Below are 12042 nucleotides of genomic sequence, written 5' to 3' on the forward strand. Positions count from 1 at the left end.
GGCTATTGATGGAGTCAAGACAAGGTCGTTTTTATTCATCTCAGATTCTCAATTTGTGAGGTATTAAAAAAGATTCTGCCAAAGTCTCCAGTCATCTAAAATTGTGTAGAATTGCATTTAATGCGTTTATATAAGGCAAACATTTTCCAGGACCCTAGGCCAAAATTAATTACCCCATGTGTGCATCTTCTGCAAGCAATTCTACTCTTCTGCTCTATGTCAGCACGCAAAAGCAATGACATGCATGCAATGCTTTATTATAAATGTTTTTTTGTGTGTTTTTTTCATGCGTTCCGGTACCTCAGAGCCCCCCAGGTCAGCTCACTTTTTGTTCAGGCACCTCCCAATTTACAAATGAAGCATTGCATGCAGCCCCGCGGGCCGCCAGTTGCCCATCCATGGGCTACAGGTTAGCTCAGATTATCATTCTCATTCAGTTGACATTCCCTTTTTTCTCATCATATTGCATGACCTATTTTCGAAGTTAAGAAACCAAAATAGGCTGACTGGTATAGTACAATGAGGCCACATTTATATACACCTGTGTAAATGTTGTACCTGTTATCAGACCTACAGTCTGAAGGGAATTAAATAACCTAAAATAAATATATTTTAATACCTCTTTATCCTAATCTGTATTTAATCGTTTTATTCTACCTTCCATGATAATAATCCGTACGAACGTTGCATTGAGCTACTGGAGTGGAAACTAACGGACTTGACTCGAGGTCGGTGCTGTGTTTGTAATAGTGCATCGCCCTCCCAGTAATCAATCAGAAGGCTCCTCATCCGGCAGAAGGCTGCTGCTTCGCTCTCTCTGATACGGAATAGAAGGCTGTGGTCTACTTCGCTCTTAAAGAATCACTTCGAATTGCATTTTCTTATTATATGAAGTATAGCCAATTGGTAGGCTACTATTTTGCATCGACGTCCTGGGTCCATTTGCTGTTCAACCTGCGACATTTCTTAATATCGCCTTTGATCTTCTTCAGTTTACGCCTTGAGAGGGAGCGGAAGGTAAAATAATGCTTGTGGATCATTTATTTTAGGCAGAGGTCACCTGGATGTTGAACGTTTCTATAGGTTTTGAAAATAAAACTATGTTGCATGGCATCAGCTAATAAAAAAGTATTTAAATTGTTTTGGCTTTATTAATAATAGATAGCCTACTCTCCTCTTTAGCAATAGGATATCGGCAGTGCTTTTTGTGGCTAATGTGGCTAGACATGTAGGATGTAATGTAGGCAGTGTATTCAATGTCGAACATGAGTTAGTGAATGAAACAAGCGTAGAAATTAGAGATCTGTTCTGAGACGCATGAAGTTCAGCTCATTATGGGAACTTGTAGCGGTCCTGTGGTGCAATGCACCCCGGTAAGTGTACCATGTGCGCATGGGTAAAGTGCATGGAAGATGAAATATTCTGCTCATCTATTACTGTTTAGTAGCGCATTTACTATGCTTGACAGCCCACGTGTGTGAGTTATGACTGTCATGGGGTTGTTTTATGTTATTGCTAGGTGTTGGCATAATTTTAGCCAGGGGACACTACAAATATCAAGGTATAGGTAAGCAATGTGCTGCTGACCTCCAATATATTTTCTTTCAGCACATGGCCGATTGAGGATGTATGTCATATGCAGTCTAAATTCTGCATTGTGAAGACAGATTCCCTATCTAAAAATACATTCAACATCCTCTACCATGCCTGCACCTGACATGGTGGGTGGGCAACTCTCTGGTTCCCGCTGTGCCATAGAAGGAGTGTCTATTAAGGGGCTCTTTGCTCTTCTGGTCCTGAGTCTCCTACTGCCTTCAGGAGCAACAACCAGCTCAAAATCTGTCACCTGCCACAAAATCTGTTTGTGCGCCAGCAACATCGTTAGCTGCTCCAAGATGAACCTGACCGGCATCCCCATGACTTTTCCTCGCTACACTGCTGTGCTGGACCTCAGCTTCAACCAAATCAGTAAACTGAAAGCTGAATGGACCCCGGTCAAGCTCAGCATGCTGCACAGCCTCCTGCTCAGCCACAACGGCCTCACCTTCCTCTCTTCCGAGGCCTTCCTATACGTCACACGGTTGCGCTACCTGGACCTGTCCTCAAATGGCCTGAAAATTCTGGAGGAGTTCATCTTCGAGCCCCTGGAGCACCTGGAGGTGCTTCTGCTTTACAACAACCACATCTCCCAGATTGACCGCACTGCCTTCTCCAGCCTCAACAGCCTGCAGAAGCTCTACCTCAGCCAGAACCAGATCCAACGCTTCCCCCTGGAGCTGGTCAAAGAGAGGAATCGGCTGGAGAAGCTCACTCTGTTGGACGTGTCCACCAATCGGCTCAAACTGCTGCCCATACAGGAGCTCCAGGTCCTGCCCGCCTGGATCAAGAATGGCCTCTACTTCCACAACAACCCGCTGCCCTGCAGCTGTGAGCTGTACAGCATGCTGGCCCGCTGGCACCGCCAGGAGCTCAGCTCCGCCACTGATTTCAGAGACGACCACACCTGCCTCCTCCCAGGCACACAGAAGGAGAAGGCACTCACCCTGGAGCTGAACAAGGTCCATCTGAATTGCAGCGCAGTGACCATTTTAGATGAGGAGGCTTACCTTGAGCAGTTCATAAGACTGGGCTGTGACACTAGGCAGAGGTTCATGCTGAAGAGCTGGGTCCTTCCAGGCAATGTGCAGTTGTCTTCTGGTAACCAGAGTTCCAGGGTCCTCAGCGACGGCAGCCTGCAGGTTGGCCCTATCACGCTAGAGGACTCTGGGATCTACACCTGTTACGCAGTGGGGGAATCCTTCAACGAGACCCTATATGTGACTGTGTTAGTGCACAACGCCACTCAGGCTGGAGGGCAGGAGGGCATGAAGACGGCCTACACCACACTGGTGGGCTGTCTGGCTAGTGCGATGATGGTGCTCATCTACCTCTACCTCACACCCTGCCGCTGCATCTGCTGCCCGGGCCAGGGCCTGGACAAGAGAGCCCCGGGGGACAGCCTTCACTCCTCCATCCTTAGCGTCTCTCCCACCCATGAGGACACAGGACCGGAGGGGGGCGGAGGTGGAGGGTGTGCCTTTGACAAGCCTCCCTTTAACAGGCATATCGCCTACCTGGACCCAAAGGGCCTGCTGGAGCAGAATGGGCGACTGAGCCCATGTGGGGAGGAGGATGAGGAGTGGCAGGAGGAGGACAGAGGGAGGCAGGAACAGAGAAGGAAATCAGACGCAGAGTCTCTGAGCTCTGTGTGCTCGGACACCCCTATTGTGGTGTGAGAGGGTGTTTCGCTTCAACTGGAGGATCTTCCACATAAAACCACTGGGGGGAGGGTGGAGGATGGGTGACTCAGCTGCCTCAGTAGGACTGTAACTTGCTCATGAAGCAGGAGGAGGCTATCCATTTTCCATATGTAGAAATTCAATAGGGTAAGTAGCTTTAAGTAGTGGGATTACACTATTTTGTCTTTTTATAAGACAAGAACTTTCAACCAAATGAGGATTAATTCTCGCTAATTTATTCTGTAGCAATCTATGTGTTCATCAAATGCTTCATCTCTTTGTGTTAGAATACCAATATTGTTGATTCTTTCCAGTGATAAGGGGCACAAAAACGTTATGAGTTGTAGCTGAATATATGCAACCAACAGAAGCTGCATTGAAGTGTATTCACTCGAATAGACTCAACATTGCTCCAATACATCTGTGCTGCTGTGACGCCTGGATCACCAGGCTAATAATAGTCTCTGTCACTTAGTCATTATTGGGAGGGAAATGCTAGTGGGACAGTGTGGGACAGAAAGGATATTTGTTAACAGCCAGGCCCAGTCCTACCAAAGAGAGTTGCTGTGAAAATCCACTGAGTACTTCTGGGCATGGGTTCAAGTCCCTAAGCAAACAGACAAATGCAGACTGGGCGATTGTCTTATAAACATGGTCAGAAATAGCAACCAGTAGTACAGCTAATACGCTAGCCCACTCAGCGGCCCTGCCACAGTTGAGCATCGGATGTAAACACAACTCTAGCACTGGAATAACAGATATTCTGCTGTCATTCTTGTATTGCTAAACAGGCACAACTAAGATTAAGGACTGATGTAGGAGGTATAATATAAACAAAAGTCATTGATATTATGCCAGCACCATGAGCTCGGAAAAAATGGTCAACATGCAGTCAGATGCTAATGTTACCCAGCTGAAAATCAGGTTTGAGCTCAATGAAGTTTGAGCTCTTGTTTTGTACCTGAACCTCTGTTTAGTCACTCAATCCAGTTGTATGCTATAGGGGTTTCTTAACACACTTCATTAGATATTACCTAACCTTGACTAACAGCTTTTCAACCTGAGAATCTCTGGGCCTCTTAACTTGAAACCAGGTGCCATCGTAATTTCAGTACCTTGATGGAGGAACTGCGCTGCTGTTATAGAGGGACATCTCTGAAGACAGACTCCCGCCTCTTAGGACCATATACTCAAACCTATAGTATAAGCTGAAAGGTGCATTATTAACTCACAGTAAAGCAGTTACAGAACACACACAACAAAACATGTGCCACTAACATTTTTAGAAGCAAGACTTTCTTAAGCTATCCATTCATGTCTATGTTTCTGCCTGCTCAGGGTCATATAGTTTCATATGTATGTGTATACACATTATCTAACTATCTATTAATCAGATGTTTAATAGTATGTATCCCTACAGTATACATAATTATATAAAGATGTTGCAAGATACTGTATGTGTTTTTGCATACTAGCAGAGGAGTTGTAAATTAAAAACAGATAATGTTATATGAGAATATTATCATAACCTAGAATCTTGTTATGCTTTGAAGACCCTTACATTTGACAATTTGCTGACATTGTACAATTGACATGGTCATTTCTGGTAGAAGCTATTAGACCTCTGGCTCTTCTGTATAAAGACTGCATTATAATCTCCTGAAGAAAAATGTATCATCTCTGACCAAGCAATGATTAGTTCAAATATTTAAAGAGTAACCAGTGTGTAATCTCTTATACACTCACATAGGGAATCAGCTGAGCAATTGTTATCTGTTAAAATATGTAAAAGTATTATGCGTCTTTGTGGTAGCCATTTCTTGTGATGTTCTGCGTTTGCCTACTGTACGTCTGTGTTACTTACTACTTACTGCTTATGAATTGTTGGGTCAAGGACAAAGACAATCTGTAATGACAGACTTCTGTCAGAATCTCTCTGCTATGCTCTCAAATGTCTTCCTGTTCATCCACTGTACCTGTCAACTGTATTCACAACCTCAAACTTCCAAACCATGAAGTGTGATGATGCTGTGTTTTTCTTGGAAAGAAGCACTCAAGAGACACACAACATGAATATTGATATCCAGTGGTGTAAAGTAACTAAGTAAAAATACTTATTACAGTGCCTAGTGGAGGTCTACACACCCCTTGCACAGTCTACACATTTTGCTGCCTTAAAATTGTATTTAAAAAAAACAGATTAAATTTGATTATTTTTCCTATCGATCTATACAACTTGCTCCACATTATAGAACATTTATAGAACATTTTCCAAATGACTAAGAAATACAAAATGTTGTATTGATTGTGTATGTCCCAACACCCCAGAGGTAATACTTGGTGGAAGCACCTTTAGCAGCCATTACAGCTGTGAATAATTTGGAATCATATTCTACCAACTTTGCACAACTCTTAGGGCAACATGCAGCAACATGTGAAGGCTGTGCAAGGGATGTGTAGACTTTCACTAGTGACTGAAAGTCGTTTTTTTGTAGTATCTGTACTTTACTATTTATATTTTTGATTACTTTAACTCCACTACATTCATAAAGAAAATATATACTTTTTACTCCCATATACAAATGCTTCATTTATAAATGAGTATTGGAGTCTGCCCCTGGCAATCCGCAAATAAAAATCAAGAAAACCATGTTTTCAGGTTTGCTTAATATATTTTAAATTATTTATATTATTTACTTTTGATATTTAAGTATATTTTAGCAATTAGATGTACTTTTAAACCAAAAACTTTTGCTCAAGTATTTTACTGGGTGACTAACTTTCACTTGAGTCCTTTTCTATTAAGGTATCTTTACTTTTACTCAAGTATGACAAATGGGCACTTTTTCCACTACTGTCAATATCTGATCGCCTAGAATGTATGCTTTATTACAGCCCTCCTTGCGATATTGTGACGTGAGTGTCCAGTGTTAGTGAAGCCTGATATTCAGGCCTCCTCACGGGGCCAAATGGCATGCCACTCCACTGGCTTCTTTTTCTACAGTAAATTACCCTAATGACATGTACTGTGATCACTAGGGGGTGAAATGTTAGAACTCACAGGATCACTGAGGTGAAAACTCAGTTCACTGGAGGAGCAGTCCGTTTACTTTCTTCAGGCACCATTTCATGCAGGCTCTTTATTCTTCCTCTTTTGGACCATTTACCTTTGGCACTGTCATGTGGCTGTAGGTGCACACCATCACATCCCTTTTGCCATTTACAGGTAACTTAATTACAGGTAAACTGAGGGAAGGACTGTGTGTTTCTGTGTGGATTTTTGTTTATCACCAATCTGAATTACTGTACTCGATGTCATTTTGGATTAAGTGTCAATATCTGCAGAAGTAAAGGTATATTTCCATCTAGATTCTATAATATGAAGGCGTGTGTGCCAGAACCCACTAATGTAATACTGCTAAAGTGTAAATGAAGACTTCTACTAGATTAATGATTCAAGAGGACTGGAGAGGGAAGTCTAAAGACCCTGGGTTCATTCCAAAAGGCTATATAGTATACTACCCTATATAGTGCACTACTTTTGACGAGGGCCCATTTGCCTCTGGTTAGGGAATAGGGTGCCATTTGGGACGTAATCCCTGATTTAGCAATGCTGACCAAAAGCAAAATCATCCAGGTTTTGTAATGAAGTGACAAGTTTGATTTAACTGGGTGATATGTCAGCAGATGCTAGATGCTTAGGTCCCATGTGGTTCATTTGGTAGAGCATGGCTCTTTCAATGTCTGGGTTGTGGGTTCAAATCCAATGGGAGACCGGTATGGAAATGTACTACTGTAAGTCGCTCTGGATAACAAATGTAAAGATCCCTGCACATTTTTACTAAAACTAGGTCTATGGCCTTGCAGTAACATACTGTACAATATGTATTGTCACAAATAGTTAAGTAATAGGAAGTATTGAGGTGTGGTAATGACACATTTCCAGCTAGTAGATATTCAAGCATAGTTTATAATTAGAACCAATCAACCCGCAGAAGAAATGTAAGAACGACCTGAAGATGACTGTATTTAGAGCAGGCACAGATGGCATGGTGCATGCAGTCAGTGCCTGCTCAATGATTGGCATGTAGTTGTGTGTATGTAGACTGAATTCAGAAGATGACTCATCCTTTCTCTGTAAGCCCCCTCCAGATTTAATGAAATGACTGCCTATAATATTGTGTATTTGTGAGTCTATGGGTTTCATGCCATCTAGTGGGCTGTATTGTGAATGATTTAGCTGAACATGCAGTCTAACACTGTGAATGGGCCCATAACCTGGTTAATCTGAACGAGAATCCATGTCAATGGTCAAACAACCACATTTGCAAAACAGCACAATAGACTTAATAAATCACAAATCCGATACAGGTTAACTTTGTTTTATTCGCATAATTGGAATAATTGCACAGTAGTGGAGCTTGTTCACTTTTCATTACCTCTGTCTGCAGTTCACTTCAGAACTGGAATAAAGATGGTCGGTCCTGGTGAATCTTTCAGAGTCAGATGCAGACAGGCATCCTGGCTTAGGAAGGCCACCAAAAATTCTGAGATTTCCTTACCCAACTACAACTTTTTCCATCAAGATAGAACTGTCAAAGGGGGAGGAGTTGAAATCTACTGCAGAGATAGCCTGCAAAGTTCTGTCATACTTTCCAGGTCTATACCTAAACAGTTCGAACTTCTAATTTTAAAAATGAATGTCTCCAAAAATGAGTCTCACTGTTGCCGCCTGCTATCGACCCCCCCTCCGCTCCCAGCTGTGCCCTGGACACCATTTGTGAATTGATCGCCCCCCATCTAGCCTCAGAGTTCGTTCTGTTAGGTGACCTAAACTGGGATATGCTTAACACCCCGGCAGTCCTACAATCTAAGCTAGGTGCCCTCAATCTCACACAAATCATCAAGGAACCCACCAGGTACAACCCTAAATCCGTAAACATGGGCACCCTCATAGACATTATCCTGACCAACTTGCCCTCCAAATACACCTCCGCTGTTTTCAATCAGGATCTCAGCGATCACTGCCTCATTGCCTGTATCCGCTATGGGTCTGCGGTCAAACGACCACCCCTCATCATTGTCAAACGCTCCCTAAAACACTTCTGCGAGCAGGCCTTTCTAATCGACCTGGCCCGGGTATCCTGGAAGGATATTGACCTCATCCCGGCAGTCAAGGATGTCTGGTCATTCTTTAAAAGTAATTTACTCACCATCTTAGATAAGCTTGTGCTGTTAAAAAAATGCAGAACTAAGAACAGATATAGCCCTTGGTTCACTCCAGACCTGACTGCCCTTGACCAGCACAAAACATCCTGTGGCGGACTGCAATAGCATCGAAAAGTCCCCGCGATATGCAACAGGGAAGTCAGGAACCAATACACGCAGCCAGTCAGGAAAGCAAAGGCTAGCTTTTTCAAGCAGAAATTTGCATCCTGTAGCTCTAACTCCAAAAAGTTTTGGGACACTAAAGTCCATGGAGAACAAGAGCACCTCCTCCCAGCTGCCCACTGCACTGAGGCTAGGTAACACGGTCACCACCGATAAATCCATGACAATCGAAAATTTCAATAAGCACTTCTCAACGGCTGGCCATGCCTTCCTCCTGGCTACTCCAACCCCGGCCAACAGCCCCCCCCCCCCCTCGCAGCTACTCGCCCAAGCATCCCCAGCTTCTCCTTCACCCAAATCCAGATATCAGATGTTCTGAAAGAGCTGCAAAACCGGGACCCGTACAAATCAGCTGGGCTAGACAATCTGGACCCTCTCTTTCTAAAACTATCCGACGCCATTGTTGCAACCCCTATTACCAGCCTGTTCAACCTCTCTTTCGTATTGTCCGAGATCCCTAAAGATTGGAAAGCTGCCGTGGTCATCCCCCTCTTCAAAGGGGGTGACACCCTAGACCCAAACGGTTACAAACCTATTTCCATCCTGCCCTGCCTATCTAAAGTCTTCGAAAGCCAAGTTAATAAACAGATCACTGACCATTTCGAATCCCACCGTACCTTCTCCGCTGTGCAATCCGGTTTCCGAGCCGGTCACGGGTGCACCTCAGCCACGCTCAAGGTTCTAAACGATATCATAACCGCCATCGATAAAAGACAGTACTGTGCAGCCGTCTTCATCGACCTGGCCAAGGTTTTCGACTCTGACAATCACCGTATTGTTATCGGCAGGCTCAATAGCTTTGGTTTTTCTAATGACTACCGCGCCTGGATCACCAACTACTTTGCAGACAGAGTTCAGTGTGTCAAAATGGAGGGCATGTTGTCCGGACCTCTGGCAGTCTCTATGGGGGTACCACAGGGTTCAATTCTCGGGCCGACTCTTTTCTCTGTATATATCAGTGATGTCGCTCTTGCTGCGAGTGATTCCCTGATCCAGCTCTACGCAGACGACACCATTCTGTATACTTCTGGCCCTTCCTTGGACACTGTGCTAACAAACCTCCAAACGAGCTTCAATGCCATACAACACCCCTTACGTGGCCTCCAACTGGTCTTAAACGCTAGTAAAACCAAATGCATGCTTTTCAACCGTTCGCTGCCCGCACCTGCCCGCCTGACTAGCATCACCACCCTGGACGGTTCTGACCTAAAATATGTGGACAACTATAAATACCTAGGTGTCTGGTTAGACTGTAAACTCTCCTTCCAGACTCATATTAAACATCTCCAATCCAAAATTAAATCTAGAATCGGCTTTCTATTTCGCAACAAAGCCTCCTTCAATCACGCCGCCAAACTTACCCTAGTAAAACTGACTATCCTATCGATCCTCGACTTCGGCGATGTTATCTACAAAATAGCTTCCATTACTCTACTCGGCAAACTGGATGCAGTCTATCACAGTGCCATCCGTTTTGTTACAAAATCACCTTATACCACCCACCACTGTGACCTGTATGCTCTAGTCGGCTGCCCCTCGCTACATATTCGTTGCCAGACCCACTGGCTCCAGGTCATCTATAAGTCTATGCTAGGTAACGCTCCGCCTTATCTCAGTTCACTGGTCACGATAACAACACCCACCTGTAGCACACGTTCCAGCAGGTATATCTCACTGATCATCCCCAAAGCCAACACCTGATTTGGCCGCTTTTCCTTCCAGTTCTCTGCTGCCAGTGACTGGAACGAATTGCAAAAATCGCTGAAGTTGGAGACTTTTATTTCCCTCACCAACTTTAAACATCAGCTACCTGAGCTGCTAACCAATCGCTGCAGCTGTACATAGTCCATCTGTAAATTGCCCACCCAATCTACCTACCTCATCCCCATTCTGTTTTTATTTTATTTACTTTTCTGCTCCTTTGCACTCCAGTATTTCTACTTGCACATCATCATATGCTCATTTATCACTCCAGTGTTAATCTGCTAAATTGTAATTATTCGCTCCTATGGCCTATTTATTGCCTACCTCCTCATGCATTTTGCACACACTGTATATAGACTTTCTTTTTTTCTACTGTGTCATTGACTTGTTTATTGTGTTATTGGCTTGTTTATTGTTTACTCCATGTGTAACTCTGTGTTGTTGTCTGTGTCACACTGCTTTGCTTTATCTTGGCCAGGTCGCAGTTGTAAATGAGAACTTGTTCTCAACTAGCCTACCTGGTTAAATAAAGGTGAAATAAAAATACATTTAAAAAAGGCATGGTCTCAGTGTTGTGTTGGGGCACCAGCGTGGTTGTCAGCATCCACATATTTAGCAGATGTTATCGCAGGTGCAGCGAAATGCTTGTGTTTCTAGCTCCAACTGTGCAGTAATATCTAACAATACAAAACAACACACAAATCCCCCAAAATAAAGAAATATCAGAATGATTCAGCTTGTGCCAAGCCCACCCAGTTCTGGTCTCTGTTAAAGATTGTGTAGAACTGCCTCATGAAGACCTCACCCAGGATCCACTGATCATTGTCCCAAGCAAAACCAGTTCTACAACTGGAGCCATACTGGAGAGAGAAGAAAGCGGAGTATAACTGCAGGTGGAAAAGTAGCCTGGACAGCCGCTACTGGGTGCTATTGTCCACTATCATCTAGACTTAAAGTGCCCAGAAGGTGATACACTCGTGTCCCCTAGCGACCGGTTCGTATATAACACATCCTCCATTCAGGCTGCAACGGCGTCGGTTTCCTCCTTATCTCGATTTAATGGTCTGTGGGTGGAAGGGAAAAAAAAAAAAAAAACGGAAAATATGCCCTTTTTTAATTATTTATTTTTATATATATTTTTGCTTTTACCCCTTTTTCTCCACAATTTCGTGGTATCCAATTAAGAGGCAAAGATCGAGCCATGCGTCCTCCGAAACACAACCTAACCAAGCCGCATTGCTTCTTGGCACAATGCCCACTTAACCCAGAAGCCAGCCGCACCAATGTGTCGGGGGAAACACCGTACACCTGGCAACCGTGTCAGCGTGCACTGCGCCTGGCCCGACACAGGAGTCACTAGTGCGCAATGGGACAAGGACATCCCTGCCGGCCAAACCCTCCCCTAACCCGGACGACACTGGGCCAATGGGTCTCTCGGTCGCGGGAGAATCTCTAGTGGCACAGCTAGCACTGCGATGCAGTGCCTTAGACCACTGCGCCATTCGGGAGGCCAATATGCATAATATTTTTCACCACCAACTTCTGGATGTTGCACACCGGGTGGGTCTGTTGTTTACCCCTGCCTGAACATGGTCCGCAACATCAGCATTAGCCACCCCACATGGTGGTGGGAAAAAAAGTATTAAGGAGGAAACCCGACATCTTTGCA

General features: G+C 44.2%; 1 protein-coding gene across 1 annotated transcript; it reads left to right on the forward strand.

Moving 5' to 3' along the window:
- Positions 1 to 783: 783 nt before the first annotated feature.
- On the forward strand, positions 784 to 4492 carry LOC106565667 (amphoterin-induced protein 1-like). Its single transcript, XM_014133016.2, has 2 exons — positions 784 to 1017; positions 1609 to 4492. Exon 2 carries the CDS (start codon positions 1704 to 1706, stop codon positions 3273 to 3275), a length of 1572 nt encoding a protein of 523 aa, XP_013988491.1. The 5' UTR covers positions 784 to 1017; positions 1609 to 1703; the 3' UTR covers positions 3276 to 4492.
- Positions 4493 to 12042: the final 7550 nt, after the last annotated feature.

This window comes from Salmo salar, chromosome ssa12 (assembly GCF_905237065.1).
Source record: "Salmo salar chromosome ssa12, Ssal_v3.1, whole genome shotgun sequence".
Classification (NCBI taxonomy): domain Eukaryota; kingdom Metazoa; phylum Chordata; class Actinopteri; order Salmoniformes; family Salmonidae; genus Salmo; species Salmo salar.

Coding starts and splice junctions, on each gene's coding strand:
- LOC106565667 (XM_014133016.2), top strand. CDS start 1,704: ATGCCTGCACCTGACATGGTGGGTGGGCAACTCTCTGGTTCCCGCTGT.